The sequence below is a fragment of the Leishmania mexicana genome, chromosome 6 (genome assembly GCF_000234665.1).
Source record: "Leishmania mexicana MHOM/GT/2001/U1103 complete genome, chromosome 6".
NCBI lineage: Eukaryota > Euglenozoa > Kinetoplastea > Trypanosomatida > Trypanosomatidae > Leishmania > Leishmania mexicana.
The window spans coordinates 411,552-430,159 of NC_018310.1; the positions used below are offsets into that span (position 1 = coordinate 411,552).

The 18,608-nt window shown below is 64.5% G+C and overlaps 7 protein-coding genes across 7 annotated transcripts; all 7 read left to right on the forward strand.

The window, feature by feature from the left end:
* Positions 1-283: 283 nt before the first annotated feature.
* Positions 284-685, forward strand: LMXM_06_1050 (protein disulfide isomerase; the record flags this gene model as incomplete). The annotated part of the gene is made up of 1 exon (XM_003872069.1): positions 284-685. One exon carries the CDS (start codon positions 284-286, stop codon positions 683-685), a length of 402 nt encoding a protein of 133 aa, XP_003872118.1.
* Positions 686-2,763: 2,078 nt separating this feature from the next.
* Positions 2,764-3,768, forward strand: LMXM_06_1060 (conserved hypothetical protein; the record flags this gene model as incomplete). Its single annotated transcript, XM_003872070.1, has 1 exon — positions 2,764-3,768. One exon carries the CDS (start codon positions 2,764-2,766, stop codon positions 3,766-3,768), a length of 1,005 nt encoding a protein of 334 aa, XP_003872119.1.
* Positions 3,769-5,053: 1,285 nt separating this feature from the next.
* On the forward strand, positions 5,054-5,899 carry LMXM_06_1070 (putative deoxyribose-phosphate aldolase; the record flags this gene model as incomplete). Its single annotated transcript, XM_003872071.1, has 1 exon — positions 5,054-5,899. The coding sequence occupies one exon, from the start codon at positions 5,054-5,056 to the stop codon at positions 5,897-5,899; it is 846 nt and encodes a 281-aa protein (XP_003872120.1).
* Positions 5,900-7,672: 1,773 nt separating this feature from the next.
* LMXM_06_1080 (hypothetical protein, unknown function) lies at positions 7,673-8,347 on the forward strand (the record flags this gene model as incomplete). Its single annotated transcript, XM_003872072.1, has 1 exon — positions 7,673-8,347. The coding sequence occupies one exon, from the start codon at positions 7,673-7,675 to the stop codon at positions 8,345-8,347; it is 675 nt and encodes a 224-aa protein (XP_003872121.1).
* Positions 8,348-9,129: 782 nt separating this feature from the next.
* LMXM_06_1090 (conserved hypothetical protein) lies at positions 9,130-10,917 on the forward strand (the record flags this gene model as incomplete). The annotated part of the gene is made up of 1 exon (XM_003872073.1): positions 9,130-10,917. One exon carries the CDS (start codon positions 9,130-9,132, stop codon positions 10,915-10,917), a length of 1,788 nt encoding a protein of 595 aa, XP_003872122.1.
* A 1,144-nt stretch (positions 10,918-12,061) lies between these two features.
* On the forward strand, positions 12,062-12,970 carry LMXM_06_1100 (conserved hypothetical protein; the record flags this gene model as incomplete). The annotated part of the gene is made up of 1 exon (XM_003872074.1): positions 12,062-12,970. One exon carries the CDS (start codon positions 12,062-12,064, stop codon positions 12,968-12,970), a length of 909 nt encoding a protein of 302 aa, XP_003872123.1.
* A 2,135-nt stretch (positions 12,971-15,105) lies between these two features.
* On the forward strand, positions 15,106-18,384 carry LMXM_06_1110 (conserved hypothetical protein; the record flags this gene model as incomplete). The annotated part of the gene is made up of 1 exon (XM_003872075.1): positions 15,106-18,384. One exon carries the CDS (start codon positions 15,106-15,108, stop codon positions 18,382-18,384), a length of 3,279 nt encoding a protein of 1,092 aa, XP_003872124.1.
* Positions 18,385-18,608: the final 224 nt, after the last annotated feature.

Here is an 18,608-nt window from a genome sequence, read left to right on the forward strand (position 1 = left end):
ACTGCCACCGTACCTCGCCGCCACCCATCTCCCTCCAACCTGTATCCTCTTACCTTGTACCTTGTCGCCCACGCCGCGTGCAACCACCACATCATCGCACCAATGAACCACCACCACACCAACGATTTCGTAACTTGAACTGAACGGGGCTCACGGTGCCACAGCTCAGCTCATCCACAGCATCCGTGTATTCTGCCTTCTGCCCCAGTCTCTCGCACTCGCCTCCCGCCTCCCTCTCTCCCTCCCTCTGTGCTCTCCCCTCTGCCGCACTTCGCTATCAGCCATGTCGCTTGTCCGGAAGACACTCGCCGTCCTGCTGACGGTCGCCCTCCTTGCCGCCTGCGCGACGGCTGAGATGGTCGAGCTCAACCCGGCGAACTTTCACAAAATCGTGAAGGACCCGTCGAAGAACGTCTTCGTCATGTTCTACGCTCCGTGGTGTGGGCACTGCAACAACATGAAGTCGACCTGGCTGGAGCTGGCGGACAAGTACCCCATAATGGAGGACGTTGTCATCGCCCGCGTCGACGCGAGCAAGTACCGCGGCATCTCGAAGGAGTTCAACGTCCACGGGTTCCCGACGTTGAAGTTCTTCTCCAAGAAGAACAAATCGGGTGAAATCGAGTACGAGGGCCCGCGCGAGCTCTCCGCCTTCGTGTCATACGTCTCGGCCAACAAGCAGTGAGGCGCACCGCCGCAACGGTGCACACCTTTGCCAGGCGCTCACTTCGAGCTCAGGCGCGAGGGCAGAAGAGTGTCAGAGCAAGACGATGCAACAGGGGAGGGGGCGAGGAGGGGCGGCGTGGGGGTGGCCCGGTGAGGTGCGGCGATGTGGGTCACACGGCGAGGACAGGCAGGACGTCCCCCTTTAGTGGCATGGGCCGCAAGACACCGGCAGGCCAGCGGGCCGACGCACCGTATGCGTGCGGGTCTGCATGTGCGTATGGGCCTATGTCCTTGACACCCGTCCAGGAGAGACCTTCGCTGCCTACGCACTCCCTTATCACGCGCATCCCTGCCATCAACGCATCGCCCGCTCGTCTTCCCCATCCCGCCTGCTCTCCCCCCCCCCGCGCCCTCCTCCGACCATCGCGGCGGCACCGCTCTGCCTGCTTGGCGCCACTCTGCCTCCTCTTCTTCTGTATTCGTTATGTTCAGTGGTCTCCTCATCGACGTCTCCTGCACACACGCGCGCGCACGCCATGGGGACGAGGTGCGCACGGGTGAATCCTCTGGTGATGGGGATCGCTGCGTGGCCGCCCCTGCACGCGAGGCGCCGAGGGCCGGATGCCTGCTCGCCTCATCTCGCGGAGGTGTGCACCTGCAGTCGGATGAGTGGGCAGGAGATCTACTCCGAGAACGAGAGAGGAGAGGCAGGCAGCCGGCACAGTGCTTCCGCCTGCCTGTGCGAGCACTTGCTCGCAAGGTCGTGGTAGGAGGTCATCGGATAGCATCTTCATGTGTCTGTGTCTGCCTCTCTCACTCGGCCGACACGGCCCTCTCCCGTTCTCGCTCCCTCGGCTGGAGTCCATCGCGCGCCCACATGCTCCCTCGAGCCACTGCTGGATGCTACACCCCCTCCCTTACGCATCTCTTGCCCCTCCCCGTTCTCCTTCCACCGCCTGCACAACATTCCCCCAAGTAAGCGCGTGCGCATGCTCGATCCTCTCGGCGTGTAGCCCTACCACGAGCAGGCCAACACGTATGCACCTGCAGCCACAGCTCATCCTCGTCGTCTAGGACGGAGCCCGTCCTGCCGTCGAATCGGGGCCAGGGGTCGTACGCGCTCCTCTCGCCCTTCCTTGACCCTTCTTTCGCGTACGTGCTGCGCGATCGGCGCCAGGCGGACCTGGGCGTGGACTGCATGGCGTGATCCACAGCGAGCCGCGTCCAGGGTCCTGCTCAAGGGCAGACGCGGTGGGCGTCCGTCGTGCGGGTAGCAGGTGGTGGCCGTCTGGGCGCATGCCGGATGAGCTCGAGGAGGCGGTCGGCCAGCCTCGGGTGCAGAGCCCTCTGCAGTCTTCTAAGCTCGGCCTGGGTGTGTCCTGCTACTCCCTCTGAGTGGTTTTACGCCGCGGCACTCCAGACTGTGGCGTGGAGACACTCCCCATGGGTTCTCTGGAGGACTCGATGGTGCAACTCGGGGAGGGGGGGCGGTGGCGCCCTTCTCATGCTTCCAGCACCTGTGCCTCACCAACGCCTGCCTGATCGGATACCAGAGATGCCGCGCATGTTTCGCGCACATGCATTCGTGGAGGGGTCCATTGATATGGGTGTCTCTCTCTTCCGCATACTTGTCGAAGCGGCGGCGTGGTTCACGGTGAGCGGGTGCAACCCCCCTCCCCCAACCGTTACCTAACATCTCTTCGGCTCGGCACCGGCGGTAGGCTGCCTGGCCTCCCCAGACCGTGTGTGTGTGTGTTGGGGGTGGTAGTGGGAGGTGCCCGGACTGTGTGCTACCATTGTGGGTCGGTCTGTATTCGCATGGACGCGCACCTGTCTGCAAGCGCGAAGAGGCACACTGCGGACCCTCGCCGGCCCGACGGCCACCCCTCTGTTGTTACGGCCGTGGCGCCCCCCCCCCCCCACCACCACTCTCTCCTCCCTACCACCGGATCACCCTCCTCCTCCTCCTGTACTCTTCCCCACACCCCCGTAGAACATAGAGCAGTCGCCGCACCGATACAAAGACGGAGACCGACGATAGAAGTGCCCGCGTAGACGACAGTATCCCATTACACCCACGCACACGCATCGCCCGTGATGTGGACGGCTGTCGTAGCATCAGGCGGGGCCAACAAAGGGAAGCCGCCCACAGCGTTGTCGGCGGCGGGGTGTGATGGAAAGCCGATGACCACGGCGAGGCCGCAGGTCCCAAGGGCTAGAGATGGGCTGTGGCAATCCTCGCTGCTGCGCCAGCGCGTCGCCGCCGGGGCTAGCTTCGAGAACGTAGCGCTGTCCCACGCCGCAGACATTCTGCGCTCCGAGTCGGCCCGTGTGGACGCGCAGCTGGTCGACGACTTCAGCGCCATTTTACGCGGCAACGTCGTGTACATCCACAACTTCATCTGCGACGAGAAGGACATGGGGCTCTACAACTCCCTCAAGGAGGAGCTGGTCGCGGCGACAGGCGCCACGATGCTCGGCAGCGGGGGTTTGATTGACTGGAGCAAGCACCAAGTCTTCGATAACCCGTCCGACATCAGCCAGACCTTCAACGACATCATCGACATGCTCGCCGAGTACTTTGACGTTGACGTGTACGCCACGCGGCTGAACTACTACCGGGACGGGACCCAGTGGAAGCCTCAGCACCACGACAGCCACGCCTACGGCGGCCGCGCGCTTCGCGAGGACTTCACGGTTGGCCTGTCGCTCGGCGCAACGCGCAGCCTTCTCTTTGTGCACGAGGCTTCGCAGCGCGACTTCAATTTTCCGCAGGTGAACGGTGACTGCTTCGCCTTTACGGGGGAGGTCAACAACCTTTTTACCCACGGCGTGCCGCGCGTGCACACGCCAACGGGTGATCGCTTCAGCATCATTGCCTGGGGGCGGCGTCGCACGTTGAACGAGCGCAACGGTGGCGTGCCGAGTAGTGCGGCGGCGCAGGTGAACGGGCGCCACATCAACACCATGGAAGACGCCATTGAGGCGGCGAAGCAGCTCGTGGCGGCGAAGCCACCGCCGTGCACCTCGGGCGACGCGAGCAGCGGGGAGCTTGCCGCGGCCCCACGACCGGCAAAGCGTCCCAAACGCCGCCTCCAGTAGCCACGGCGTGCAGGGCGGATAGTGAAGCGTCTTGCAAGGTCCTCTGTGCTGCTCTCTGTGCCCCTCCCGCAACGCATATTGCGCGCGCAAACACGCACACGCTATGATGATGTGGCGGAGACACGCCTCTCCCTGCGCGGTATCTCGGCGTCCAGCGCCTGCGACGCGGGGAGGCCAGAGCGGTGTGGCGCTACGCATGTCGGCCGTCGGGTCCGGAATGGCGTTGCGTCGGAGTCGCCCGTGACCGCGGACCCGCTTGTGTCCCCCGTATGACAGGCGACGTGTCCGCGTGACTCGAGCCCATCCCACCCCCGGCCTTCACAGTGCCCACTGCTGGTGTGGCGGGGGTTGCGGGCAGAGGTTGTGACAGGGGCCGTGCTCCGATGGCTGCGTCGGCGCACTGCTGTGCCGCGTGTGTCTGCGGCCGGGCGTGGAGTGGCGTGGCGTTGAACTCGTGCTCTGTGGCAGAGACATGGGCCACACGTTGGACGCAGCACGGTAAAGGCACAGCGACGCGTGGAGGGTGAGCCAAGAGAGGGGGAAGGCTGCCGCAGGAGCGGACTGGCGGGCGGGCGGGCGAAGGAGTCGTGTGCGGACTTCTGCGAGTTACGCCCCCACCGCCTCCCTCCACAGCAGACAACTGCAGCCCGAGAGAGCGAGAGCGAGGGAGACGGAGGGAGGGTGGCGGACTCTCGCATGGCACGAGCTGTAGCCACGCCACAGAAGGAGAGGGAGATGTCAAGGCCACGTAATGTATCGAAAGGCGCCGGCGCAGCGGCTGCTTGCCAGCGCTTCTCCGCTGCCGTCTTGCAGACTCGGCAGCGAACATGTTGAGACGAGGGTGGAGAATGGATAGCTGTGGGGACATGCGAGGCGCCCCTCCCCCCTCCCGCGCCCCATTTTAACGGGCGCCTCTGTGGCCACAGGGTGTTGATGGCGAAGTGCGTGGCGGTCGATGCTGTTCTTTCCGTGCTGACAAGGAGAGGGAGGTGCTTCATGGCGCAGCAGGGCACGTCCATGGCCCAGCACCGCCTTCCCTGGCCTCCTTACGCACATGTCTGTTCATCTCCCGCACCTCTTCGTCCACTGCACCAGCCTTACGCTCTCTCCATCTCCTCCATCACGGTGCCAGCGCGTACACACAAAACCCGCACCTTCGCTTGCTCGCAGAGCTTTCGATAGACTGTCTCGTGCACGACGTGGACACGTTGTCATTCCTCGCTGGCGCGCCGTCTCTCCCTCTCCGTTCTCGTCACCGATCCCCTGCCTTCACCGCCCACCGTCAATGTGCGATCACCAGTCGACTGCGAAGGTAGACCTCGAGATGCTCTCGCGCCCTGGGCGCAAGGGCGAGCTCAACGACAAGATCCTCCAGCGCGTCCGCTTCCTCGCGGCGGAGCTTCGCCTCCCCGAACTCGAGGCGAAGTTCGCACACTTGAAGGAGAGGGGCGGGGCCTGGCGCATCGGCAGCGCTACCGACAACGTCGATCTATCCGCATACATCGATCACACCCTACTCAAGGCGGACGCCTCCCACGCGGCCATTGCGCAGCTGTGCGAGGAGGCAAAGACGCATCACTTCAAGGCCATCTGCGTGAACGGCTGCCACGTGGCTCGGTGCGCGCAGCTGTTGGCCGGCTCGGAGGTGCGGCTGGGGTGCACCTGCGGCTTCCCGCTGGGCCAGATGACGCCTTCCATGAAGGCGGCCGAGGCGGCCGAGGCGATCTCGAGCGGGGCACATGAGGTGGACATGGTCATCAACGTCGGCGCCCTCAAGAGCAAGTGCTACCTCGACGTCTTCAAGGACATCAAGGGCGTCTGTGATGTGTGCGCGAACACCGGTGTCGTGTCGAAGGTCATCCTCGAAACCTGCCTCCTGTCGGAGGAGGAGATCATGGACGTGTCCATCATGAGTGTTGCGGCCGGCGCGACCTTTGTGAAGACCTCCACTGGCTTCAGCACGACGGGCGCAACCCCAGAGGCAGTCGACATCATGCTAGCCGTTGTCGGCAACACAGCTTCCGTGAAGGTGAGCGGCGGCGTGCGGGACCGTTCAACGGCGATGCAGTACGTTCAAGCCGGTGTGAAGCGCATTGGCACGAGCTCTGGTATCGCCATCGTGTCGCCATAGTGCAGCAGGCCCCCCCCCGAAGGCCATCGGCATGCAGCGCGAGTCGGTCCCGCCCGCGCACCACCGGCACACGTTGATGCGGCGCCAGGGGGGACTGCACCAGCTCTTTGGTGCAGCGGCACGCCGCGGCCGCGTGACGTTACGTCTTCAGCAACGCATACGAAAACGCTTACTTTCTCTGTCCAACGAACCAAACATTTTGAGCGTCGATGACGATACGCCCGACGCGGAGGCCGCGAAACGCATGAGCTACCGCATCGACAGCGCGGAGGTCCCTCGACGCATGACGATCGTTACCCGCTTCCGTCTCGTGGCCCCGTACTGCCACAGCTGACTGAGACTTCAGTCAACGTCGTCTGCCGCGGCGGGCACGCGCGCCGTCGTCCTCGTCCCCACGGCAAACCGTTACGGACGACGGTTAGGGCGGCACCGACGTGGGGAAGGTGCCGCGTCGGCCACCGTGCTCGCGAAGTTCGCCGGTCTCCACTGCCCCCCCTGCGGAGGACAGCTTGTGCTTCTCCGAGGCTCACTACGAAGCACTGGAGCGTTCCGCATCAGCTGAACCGTCAAACAGCAGCACGAGTGCGTCGCCTTCACCTGCACCGTCCAATCCTTACCGGGCTGCGGTGGATCAGTGGCGGCGTGCGTGAGGGCTCTTCAGCAGCAGTCTCGACTCATGCAGAGGCGGCGGTAGTGCTCCAACAGGGCATGGTCAAGAGCGCCCACTGTGATGCGGCATGCCGCATTGCCGAGTACTAAGCAGACCAGGGCGCCGATTTCCATGCTCTGGGGGTCACCCTTGCGGAGTTGCAGCAGCAGGTGCGGGTGACGACAGCCACTCGTCAACCTTGAATACCCGGACTCACGATGCGCCACGCGACTGAGGAAGCAGCCCCCCTCCCCTCCCCCACCCGCTGCCGCACTGCCGCACCCCACGGCACGCGCCAGCAGCGGCGGTAGTGTACGTGGCGGGTTTGGTGGATAGCCAGAGGCCGAGGGCTGTGCCGCTGCTGCGGCTGGTTGCTGCAGCCCGGGCACCCGAGCACGTCGACAACGCCATGCAGACAGGCATGTCGTTAGACTGGGTGCAGGTTCCGCTTCGGAAGGCCCGCGACGTGCCTCGATGACTGGCGCGTCGTGAAGGGGAGGCGGAGCTCTCTCGAGTCGATGGCGCGGAAGCAATGAGGTGGCTTTCCACTTGCCTCACAGACTCGCGAGCCGCCACCTTTGCCTGGGCGCTTCTACACACCATTGCGTCCGCGCGAGGCGGTGGGGAAGGAGGCCAGGGAGCGCCGTGCGACACGGAGAGAGGCACCGCTGCCGCATCCGTTTTGTTAACGTTTTATGTTTCCGTCCTCCTCATCGGGGCACGCGTCTCGCACACTCAAGATGAACAACTCAAGCGCCCTCCCCTCCTCCCCCCTCCCCACAGCAGAAGCTTCAAGCCCGTCTGTCCATCGCTGTGCTTTCCGGGACCACGTGCGCACAAGGCAGCCGCCCTCGACCCGACCGCTCGTCCAACCTCTGCCATCGTCGATGCCTCACTCCTCTGTGCTCTCGCCCCCCCCAGTGGCCCTCTATTTCCTTCGCTGCCACTCCCCATTCTGAGCGCGCGAAACGGTCTGCCGCCGCGCTGCACTACTTGACTCCACTGTCGTCTCCGAAAACCACGCCGACCAACACAGACGGGGGCGCGTACAGCCGCGCGCTGGGCGGACGTCGCCTGCGGCGACCGAGAGGCAAGAGTGAGCGACGGCCATTCTATCGTGCACAATGGGAAACTCGTGTTGTCGCGACGAACACCAGACGGCCGGGAAGTCTGCCGCAGTGGTGCAGGGAAGCCTTGCACTCTTCGATGCACTGCCAACTGGTGTGGAGGAGGCAACGGTGGACCACGTCTACGATGGTGACACGCTCACCATTCGCGAGCACAACCGCATGCGGGTACGGCTGGTTGGCATCGATGCGCCGGAGCTGACGGAGCGGGAGCCCTACGCGAAGGAGGCGGCCGACTACGTGAAGAGGCTATGCCCGGCAGACGCCAAGGTGTGGCTGAAGACGCCGCACGGCGGCCAGAAGGACCGGTACAACCGCATGCTCTCCCTTGTCTTCGTGTCGAACCCGTCTGGCGGCCCTGGCTTTCTGTGCGTGAACGTCGCCGTCGTTGAGCAAGGCCTTGCCACCTTCTACTCCCCCGCCGGCACCCACGTTGACCTTCGGGACCAGCTGCTCAAGGCACAGCAGAGCGCCATCCAGCGTAAGGTGAACATGTGGAAGAGGCAGAACGGTCGCAAGAAGGTGTTCTGCACGCCGAAGGGTATTGCCTTCCACACCTCTGACTGTCTCACTATCCAGCAGACAAGCTCGAAGAACTTGCGAACCGTTTCGGTCGAGCAGGCGCTGTTCAAGGGCTACAGCCCATGCCGCGTGTGCAAACCGCAGCGGTAACGTGCCGTGACCTCTACGAGCGGTGCGCTGCTGTCCTGTGTGAGCACGTGTGTACACGAATCAAGAAACTCTGAAGCGGATGGACGGTGTCGTTGGTGTCAGGTGTGTGTGTGTGTGCGGAAGAGGCACACAGTGGTGCGAGTAAGCGCGGTGGGGGAGGCCTGTCTACCCTGGCGCACCGCTGCACACACTGCTCTCCCCACCTATCGACATGCTGTGCTGCCGAATCGCGGCGTACAGCATGGGGGCCTGCGTGCCCGTGTGTACTTTTATTCTTTGCTGTCATGTGTTGCCTCGGCTGCGAGTACCGCCGCGCCTCTGCACAGTCATCCCCACGACGCGTCTTCAGCCCTGCCCAACTCTCTGTCTCTCGTGCGTGCTCCCTCCTCATCCTGGGAAGCGACCCTCACGAGCCCTCCGTCGGGTCGTCCGAGGAGGTGACCCGCCGCGCCTGCCTCCATCGCCGTCCGACCACTATGCGTGAGAGCTGTAGAGGTGTGTGTGTGTGTGTCTCACGCGCTAGAGGTGCTCTCGTTGTTCTCAGCTCGCCGCTGCATGCTGGACTTTTCCCTTATTACCCACTCGCTGCTCTCTTGCACCGGCGCGAATCGCACCCACCGCCACCGCCCACACTGTCGTTGCCTCTCTCAGCCCGCTCTTGCTCTCGCGCGCTTTCTCTCGGTGCCTCGTCTCCTCCGCTTGCCGCTGAGCCAGACGTGTCCATTGGCCTGCCTCCCCCCTCCCTTTCCCCAGCGTTTCATCTCCCGCTTCGCTTCTGCATGATGCCGCTGGAGCGTGTCCAAGCTCGGCGGCCGCCGCGCGGTGTCGAGGCGCCGGGCGACAACCGCGGTCTTCCTGCAGCTGCTGTTCGCGGCGCGACAGCCACAGGAACGGCCACGACGGAGAGCAGTCGCTCCCACTCGCCAACCGGTACGGCGACGTCGACGGCGTCGTCTTCCTCGGCGCTGCTGCAGCAAGGCGTATTCGCTCAGCAGGCGCGCCGCTACGAGGATGCGAACATTCGGTCGCTGCTCCATCAGCTGCCCAGCTCACCGAAGCAGCTGATGCGACGCCTGGAGCAGCAGCAACAGGAAATCGATATGCTCAAGGAGACGAACATACTCCTCAAGTCGCGTGAGGTCGAGATTTCGTCGCTGACGCTGCGGCTGCAGGAGCGCATCAACGCTACCCAGAGCCAGGTCGATCACATCAAAACCCAGGTCCACCTGCAGCTGTCGAACCCGATTACAGAGGAAGAGTATCAGCGCATCGAGGCGCTCACAGAGGCACAGCGCGACCTCGTCGACGTCATGAAGCTTGGCATCTATCGTCAGCTCGGATCCTTGCGCGCGTCGCAGCAGGCGGCAACGAAGCGGGCTGCCGAGCTGAGCACGTCGGTGGCGCAACTGCAGCAGGAGAACAGCGACATGAAGGTGCGCCTGGCCGAGTGCGAGTCCCAAGGCGGGACGGAGAAGGAGAAGATGGAGAAGATGGCGCGGCAGATGGAATGTCAGAAGGCTCGCATTGCTGAGCTGGAGGGCCACATCGCGTCCCTCGAGGCGAAGAACAAGTCCATGTACGTGGATCAGGAGCAGTTCCTCTCGGCGAAGCTGACGGCACAGATCAAGACGGACGAGGTGGCGCGTCTGTCGGTGCGGCTGGAGGAGTCGGAGATGGACACGCAGCGGTACCGCGCCAATGCCGAGTGCACGGAGCAGAAGCTGGACATCCTAAAGTCCGAGTACTACGAGTTGAAGTTGCGCAACGGACAGCGTGTTCTCGAGCTCGAGAACGCCTTGAGGGCGTCGGAGGAGAAGCTCAAGACCCTCGGCGACCTGGAGATGGAGTCGCAGCTGTTCATCTCCAATCTGGCGACATCCTCGCAGGGCGATGTGGCCTTCAGCACTGACCCCGCAGAGACGACCGCTGGTCGCCGGACGGACGCCTACGAAGGGTGGCTTGCCCTGCCCCGCTCCCGCAAGCTGGCGCACACCCTTGTTGTCACGAAGCGTTGCCTGCACCTGGAGAACAAGGTTGCGGCCCTGGAGCACGACCTCAACTTCAAGGAAGCGCAGGTGGCCCGCCTGCAGGTCGCCCTCGACGGCGCCCGCGACGCGCTGCACAACATCAACAGTCCCTACGTGCTCGTGGAGAAGGCGATGGCGGAGCTTACGGACGAGAGCGAGGCGCTGAAGCAGAAGGTGAACATCCTGGAGCAGGACAAGAAGGCGCTGCAGCTCAAGGTGCAGCAGTACGGCCGCAGCCTGCGCACCTTGACGCACCATCGCCAAGAGCTACTTCGCATCAAGAAACTACTTCGTCAGCTCGGGCTTCGCGAAGGGTTTGTGCTCCCCACGGGCGACGAGGAGGCGGAGCAGATGGAGGGTCAGCAGCGTGAAACGGGGAAACCGCGGCCCACGCGCAGTGGGAGTGCAAGCGGCGGCGGCTTCACCTCCTCCACACAGCCAATGGCATCGATGGGGCCATTAACCAGCGAGGCGCGCCGCGTTTCTGGGGAGGAGTCGCCCGGCCCGTTTGGCGCTCTTCGGCCCATCGAGATGACTTTCTGAGCGGCAACACGCTGACGCCGCGCGTGCGTCTCGGTGTTGTCGTTGCCACATAGAAGAGGACGGAGCGGAGGCCAAGGGGGAAGGGGGGGGGGAGCCGAGCCGCTATAGGGGCACGCCCACGCGGAACTCGTAGCGCGTGCACAGATGCCGTCGCATCCTTCGCGAAGCTTCTATCGTGCTTGCACGTCACGGGAGCTCCGCGTGCCGGCTGAGGCGGGCGAATGGGAAGAAGGACTGTTCCCCCCCCCCTGCGCCGTCCTCCCTGCCTCCGCACTCCCCAGCCACTATAGACCGTGTGATGTCTGCTTCTTCGCGTAGGTGCATGTCTGTGAGGGCCGATGTGATGTGTCGCGCGCACCGATCCTCTGTGCACCTGCACGGCGGTTACGAGGAGAAGGAACAGAGTGATACGCGCCCGCACCATCACCAAGTGCGGGCGCGAGAGGGTGGTGCCTGTGGTGGGGCACGGAGAGAACGACGGGTGCGCGACTGGGGAGGGGAGGGGGGAGGGACAGCTGCGGCACACTCTGCTGCCGTGGTGCCTCTCCTGTTTCCTTCCCACTCACTCGTGCGCCTCCTGCCGCCGCCTCGACATGGCCCTCTCAGCACGACCGCTCGTTGACGTATCGCCCGGCGCCTCCTATCACTCGGGTTGACCTCTCTCGCCGTTCGTCCCAGATCGGCCTCCGAGCACGAAGGCATCCGCTCTGCGGCGGAGAAGTCCACATGTGCTCTGCGTAGCCTCTCTCTCTACCGCTGTCTCGGTGGCAATGTTCCGCGGGACGGGAAGGGGGAGAGGGGGAGGGGTGGGTGACGATGACCACCACCCATGCGGAGCGTGTGTCTACGTGTCTGCCCGCTCTTGCCCATCCTCCCTCACCTCCACCTACCAAGCTGTTTCTCTCCACTCCTCCCTTAACCTGTGGGCCCGCACTCGAAGCTCAACGCAAGAGGTGAGTCTACCCCCACCCTTTCTGCAGCCCTCACATACGTCCGCACGCACCGACACGCGCATCTCCGTCGTTTCATTCCTAGCTGCTGTGATCGGCGTGCGGTCCACACCGCCACCCGCACTTGCGCATCCGACGTCTCGCTCACTCACTTCTTGGAGAGAGAGATCCTCTCCCGCGCAGCGCTTCCACCCATGCTGCAGACCGCAACGAATTCTGGCGTGTTGCCGCTGAGCGGCGGCCGCAGCGCGCTGCACCACGGCTATTCGATGCACACCCTCGCCCGTAAGCGCTTCAGGGAGAACACGTCTGCATTAGCGGTGACGGTCGGCTTCGTGCTGCCGGCGTTGAACGGGGTCAACAAACAGTTGGACAAGCACGTCGACGCCGGCACGGATGTCTCCATGGACGAGCTGCTGCAGATCTTTGCCAAGTCTGGAAAGGATGCAGCAGCACTGTACGCTGATCGCATGGCGCGCATCGCCTGTCAGACGGGTCTGGCCTGCGCCCTCATCGAGAGCAAGTCTGCCTACTGCAATGCCGCCGTATACCTCTGGGACCTGTACCCCCGCTTGCACCAGCGGTACGTCGGTGCCGTGCTCAGCTGGCTGCGCATCCCTGTCTTCGTGAGCAGCCTGCTGGGTCCGCACCCAACGACGCAGGACGTAGCTTTCCTGCAAGCCCGCGTGTCGGGCGTGTGTGCCTTGGAGGACAGCCTCCGCCGTGACACCATCACACTGTTCGGTGACCTCCTCGTTGACACGGCGCGAATCCTGATCCGCCGCGATGTGGACAACCCGTCCGAGGCCATTGCCCGGCAGGCGGTGCTGCGCGTGACCGTCACCCTTGTCGGCGCCGTTGGTGCTGGCGTGGGCCGCGCTGCCGCTGGGGAGCGTGGTGAGTACTGGGGCAACATCGCCGGCGTGATGGCGGGCCCTGCCGTCGCGGTGCAGCTGTGGACAGCGATAAGGAAGATGCGCATGCTGCGCCCGCGCCGCTCCGTCGACGCCGCCAAGAGCCATCGTCACCGCCACAGCGCGTCTGAAGGTTCGAAGGCTGCTGCTGCCACCACCGGCGGTGTACCCGCCACGGCGAAGGCGTAGCGTATAAAGACCAGAGAAGAGGGCGACCACAAGGTCGGCGCAAGTTGGCTCGCACGGAGACGGTGTCCTCGGTGCGACATGTGTGAAGGTTCCAAGTGCTTACGTGAATGGCTGAGCTTTGGTGTCGCGCTGCATGGCTGCCCACGTTGCTGCCGCCGCATCGATCACATAGGCTTGCGTCCTCCCACCTGCCCTACTGCCGTCCTTACATTGCGCCCGCATAGACGTGCACACGGCCCTGCACCGCACACACCGCGTTATCCATCTGTGCTGTGGTTGTGTTCCTTTAGCGGTCCTTGTGGCGGATAGGGACACCTCCGTACGTGGCGGCTCAGGGTCCAGCACCCGTGACCCCAGCGAAGCGGGGGACGATGTGGCGCTACGCATGTCGGCCGTCGGGTCCGGAATGGCGTTGCGTCGGAGTCGCCCGTGACCGCGGACCCGCTTGTGTCCCCCGTATGACAGCCGACGTGTCCGCGTGACTCGAGCCCATCCCACCCCCGGCCTTCACAGTGCCCACTGCTGGTGTGGCGGGGGTTGCGGGCAGAGGTTGTGACAGGGGCCGTGCTCCGATGGCTGCGTCGGCGCACTGCTGTGCCGCGTGTGTCTGCGGCTGGCTGGGGCGCGATGCGACGGAGGTCTGTGACACAGCCGACAGGGGTGGGGGACGTAGAGTGGCGTGATGTTGAACTCGTGTTGTTAGGTGGCAGAGAGATGGACCACGCGTTGATGTTGCGCATTTCGCTGTAAAATTTTGTAGTGAGGGAAGGAGAGGCGACCGGGGCGCCCCGTCCACCCGCGGCTCTCCCTCTTGTGCTTCAAAGTCTCCGCGGGGTGGTGAAGGGAGAAAGCCGAGGTCGCTCACACACGTAGCTAGGCTTTTCCAGACGGACACGTGGCCGCCGTCGAGAACACGCGCGTCAGGCCGTCTCCTTGACGTCCAGGGACAGGGCCGTGATGTGTGCGGTCTCATGGTCCAACAACCCACACCCCCTCCTTTACCTGCATGACCTCTTGCGACTGTCCTGTCCGCTGCTCGCACAGCATGGCACCTGCACAGCACACGGCCCCCTCGCTCCGTACAATCTCTCCTCCCCTTTCCTCCCCCTCTCTCTCTGCAGACGACACGCCAGCGTAAACAGAGCGAGGGTTTAGGCGCATCGCTTTACCAATTCACCACCTCCCCAGAGACCGCCACTGTCAAGCATGTCGGGTGCACCGAAGTCCGGCAACTGGCGAATGCAAACGTCGTCCTGCACTGCTGGAGAGGTGCAGGGACGAACTAGGCAGCAGAGGCACTAAACGGGCCGAAGAGGATCCTGGCAGCCCCTCTCCGCGCCGAGGAGCAGCACCAGCCCCACGAACCCTCAAAGAGCGCGGAGGGCAGGACTGCCCGCCGGGTGGCCCGGTGATCGGCAGGTGGCACTAGAATAGCGCTGCCTGTGAACCGCGCATCGCGCTGCTTCCGGCCTTCTTCTCCACACCCGCTCACACTCTAGTTTCTCGCTACCTGTCTCCTCTGTCTCTCTTCCGTCGCCTCTCCACGAGTATGGCGGTCAGGTGTTGAGGGACGGCATGCCCATCCTTCGAGAGATCGAGGGCCACCAGCGTCTGCGGCGAGGATGGCGCGAACGGGTGGGGGAGAGGGCGGGAGGGACGTCGCCGTTCCGGCGGGAGCCGCAGCGCTTGGGGTGCGCCGCAGCCACCTGTAAACAACAACAGAAGAACACACCCGTATTCGCAGGAATCCCCTTCGAATTCGTTTCTCCGCCTCGCATTCTCGTCGTTGCGGTGCCCCCCCCCCCCCCCCCCCGACATGAAGACCGCTGCTGCCGTCGCTCCGTGTCCACTGGTGGCGCTCCTGTCACGGCACCTCTTCACCACAACTCACCCGCTCTCTACTCCCCCCCCCCACACACGCGCACACACATCAGTGCGCACGTGCCGTACAAGTACGCGTGCCTTTCTCCCATTACATCGTCCCGTTACCATCGCGGCCCGCGTTGGCGTGTGTGTGTCGCGTCCGTGCCACTGCTCTCGCCTACTTCGCTTGTGCGCTGCGTTCTCTCGCGCACTTGCCCCGTTCAGGCACACTCTTGGACGCCGTTAGGCACGCCGCATCTCGCTCATCCACGATGTCCTCCCACTCGCAGGGGACCACCTCAGTGGGCAGCAGCGTGGCTGACGAGGCGCACTCCTTGCGTGAGGGCCACGGCGCGGACTGTCGCCGTTGCGTCGTAGAGGATTTCCACGGCCGCCCTGCCTCCCGACCCCTCTCACCTTCTGTTTCCCTCTGGCGCCCCCATCCACCGTCGCGCGGCGCCGACTCGTCGAGGAACCTGTCGTTCAACTTTGGCGAAGGCGCGCGCTTCTCCGGATCGGAATTCTGCTCTGGCCGCGCCATGGCAGCCGCCGCCGCACCGGGGAAGGGAGGTGGTAGCGCAGATACCGGTGCAGCACTCGCCGGCGGAAGTACGGCAGGTGCGGAGTGTCCCAGCAGAGGCGGTGGCAACGCTCCCATGGCTAGCCTCGTGAGCGAGCTCCACGTCACGCCCAGCGGCATTCTAATACCACCCATTCACGGAATACCACGCCCTGGAGGACTGCCGTCCGAGAAACCGGTTGAATACGCGAAGGTGAAGGACTGTCGAGCACCGCAGCGTCTGCGTATGGCGGCCAAGGGCGCCTTCTCGAACATGACCAGTCTTGCAGTCCTTCAGCGGGTGCAGTCGCTGGTGAACGCACGCCAGGTAGAGCCGGCAGGGTGGACGCCGATCGAGCCGTCGCCGATGCGTGTCAGCGACGACGATACAGCGGAGGAGGAGTCTGTGGCGCAGATGCACCGGGGCACCGCAGCCCCGGATGGAAAATGGCCAAAAGCAGGAAGGGCTGCAAGAAGCCCGCGTGGCAGTGTCGCACGTTCCCCCTCTCTGGCCCCACATGGGTTTTCCGAGGCGTTGTTGATGCCATCGGATGCGATGATGGCTGCTGAGAAGTTGGAGGGGGATGCAGCAGCGGAGGCGGCGACACAACCCATGCAGCACGCCGAGGACCGGGACGAAGCGGAGGAGAAAGCGGCGCGCATTCGTAACGCCATGCCGGTGCAGGAACACCATCACGAGGGCACGATAACCCGGGCATACGCGCGGGCGCCGACACGTTCTGCATCGCCCCCTACACGCTCCTATAATGAAGGTAACACTCAAGGTGGCAGTGATGACGAACAGTCGCCCCACCGCCCGCACACAGCAGCGCCGATCGCATCAGCCCGCTACGGGAACTCGATGGAAGATATCGCCCCGTACGCGATCCGCACCGCCGCCTCGGCACAGCGCTCCTCTGCCTGCAAACTCTCCTCCGGCAGGTCGAAAGGCCCTCCGTCTGCTTATCGCCCTGATAGAGCCCCCGCACCCACTGCGGCGAAGGCCACGGCTAGCGCGGACCGCATGCCCTCGTCACGAATGCCGCGTGGCTTCGAGCTTTTCATTGAAAAGGGACAGAAGCGCCGCGCCGAAGTTGAGCGTGCACAACGCGCACGCGCTGCCGAGGCAGCAGGCGAGCCCTTGAGTGCCGCCGCTGAGCAGCATCACCGCAACGGTGACACTGCGCCTTCGACGAGCGATCGGGCAGCCACGCGGCTGCGCATGATGGCGGTTATGCCGCTGCCACGCGGGTACGAGATGTACGCACGGCAAGGGCAGTCACGACGTGCCAAAGTGGACCGTAAGGAGGAGGAGCGCCGCACCGACGACATCGTGAACTGCACGCATCATCCACAGGTGAACCACCAGAGAATCGTGTCTGCCTCCTCCGCAGTCAGCGCCCGCGCCCTACGGCGATCCCCACACCCCCAACCGCGCACATCACCGGCAGTAGCGGAAGACGGAGCACCAACTGCCGAGCCGCTGCCCCTGTCGGTCTTTGAGCGCCTCACCAGGAAAGCTGAAGGACGCGATCAGCGCTGCGCGCCATCGCACCAGTCGCATTTTCTCAAGTCCGCGACTGCAGCAGCAGCAGTGGCAACGGCGGCGGCGGAGGACGGACACGGCGGCTCCATGAAAGGAGGCCCTGCCGCTGCCTACAAGCATAGAGCGGTTCAGGAAACGGGAGAAGCAGACGCGCAGCGCCACAAGGCTCGTGGTGCTGGCCGGAACGTTTTCGAGGACCTCTACGCGCAAGCACGCAAGGGTGCGCAGGCCGCTACTGCCGCATCCGCGTCCCCCAGGAGCCTCGGCTCAAAGGTGCCTGGGAGGGGTGCAGCATCTGGGCGCACGTCGGCGATGGCGCCCAACAGTGCGGAGACGGGATCGGCCACAGCTGGCGACGCAGCTGCAGAGGTGACCGCGCACAAGAGGTCGCAAGCGGAGATTGAGCAGCACCTGACGCGAATGATGAGCCGCGAGGCGGAGCACCGCGCCAAGTGGGAGGAGCACCGAGTGGCCCAAGCGGCCGAGGAGGAGCAGGCTAGACATGGGCACGTGGTCCTGAACCCAAAGACGGACGAGTTGGCGGAGCGGGCGCGGACGCGGTACCGCATTCGGGAAGAGCGGGCAAGGCAGCAGCGTGAGCGGGAGGGGGAGCACAGGGCGGTGGCAGTGGCAAAGAAGGCGCCTCAGCGCAGCGCAAGGCTACGCCGGCCACCTCCGTCTCCGAAGCCTGCCGAGGAAGGCGAGCAGGCAGCACACAGGGCTGTGTGTGGAGGAGAGCCGACACCAACAGCAGCGACACCGGCCAGCTGTGCCGCTGCGGACGACTTCTACAAACACCAGCTGCAGGCCAAGGAGCGCAAGCAGCGCCACCTTGAGCAGCTGCGGCTGGAGCGTGCTGAGGAGGAGCTCAGCGAGTGCACGTTTCGCCCACGCATCAACGAGGCGTCGGAGAAGATGGCGCAGCGCCTTGTTGTGGAGTCCTTCCAGGACGACTACGTGGACAAGGTGCCCGATAGATTCGCGTCCGCCACGACGCCGTGGGAGGAGGTGGTCGGCTCTGACGGGCGCGCTGGGAGCGTGCCGCAGCTCGCCGAGTACTGCGACGCTCACGGTCATAGCGTGTTCGTCGGCTCGCGCAGCGGCAGCTTCTTTCGGGAGCTAAGCCGAGCATCGCCACTGGCGCACTACCACGTGCCGAGCCCCTCGGAGATGTCGCGTCCGCGGCCGACGGAGTGCGGGTTCGACTCTTGCACCGGGATAGATTTTGACGCTGATCACAGCCGCAGCAACACCGAGAGCTCCACCTACGGTGTGCACGCAATGGAGCCGCAGGCAGGGGAGGCGACGACGCTGCCATCCTATCCGTCTGGCCCGCTGGCGGAGCAGCTCCGGAGCCTGGAAGAGATGCTGTGCGAGTGGAAGGAGATCGAACGCGAGTGCTCGCCCATCGTACCGCAGCCCCGCAAGACCGGCGTTGTCGAGTAGGTTGAGCAGATGCCGCTGACGCAGGAAAAGAGTGGGGGCGGGGGTGGGTGGACGGCGCCGCATCGCCGTTAGACAGACACGCCGCCCTCCATGTACGCGCCGCGCTCCGCGCGAACGCTCACGTCCTTCCTTCTCCGTCCTTTTCTCTCGGTCTGCCGCGCGGCGCGGGGTTGCGGGTGTAGGTGGGTGAGCGGAGGGGGACCTGTTTGCACAGCCACACGCCT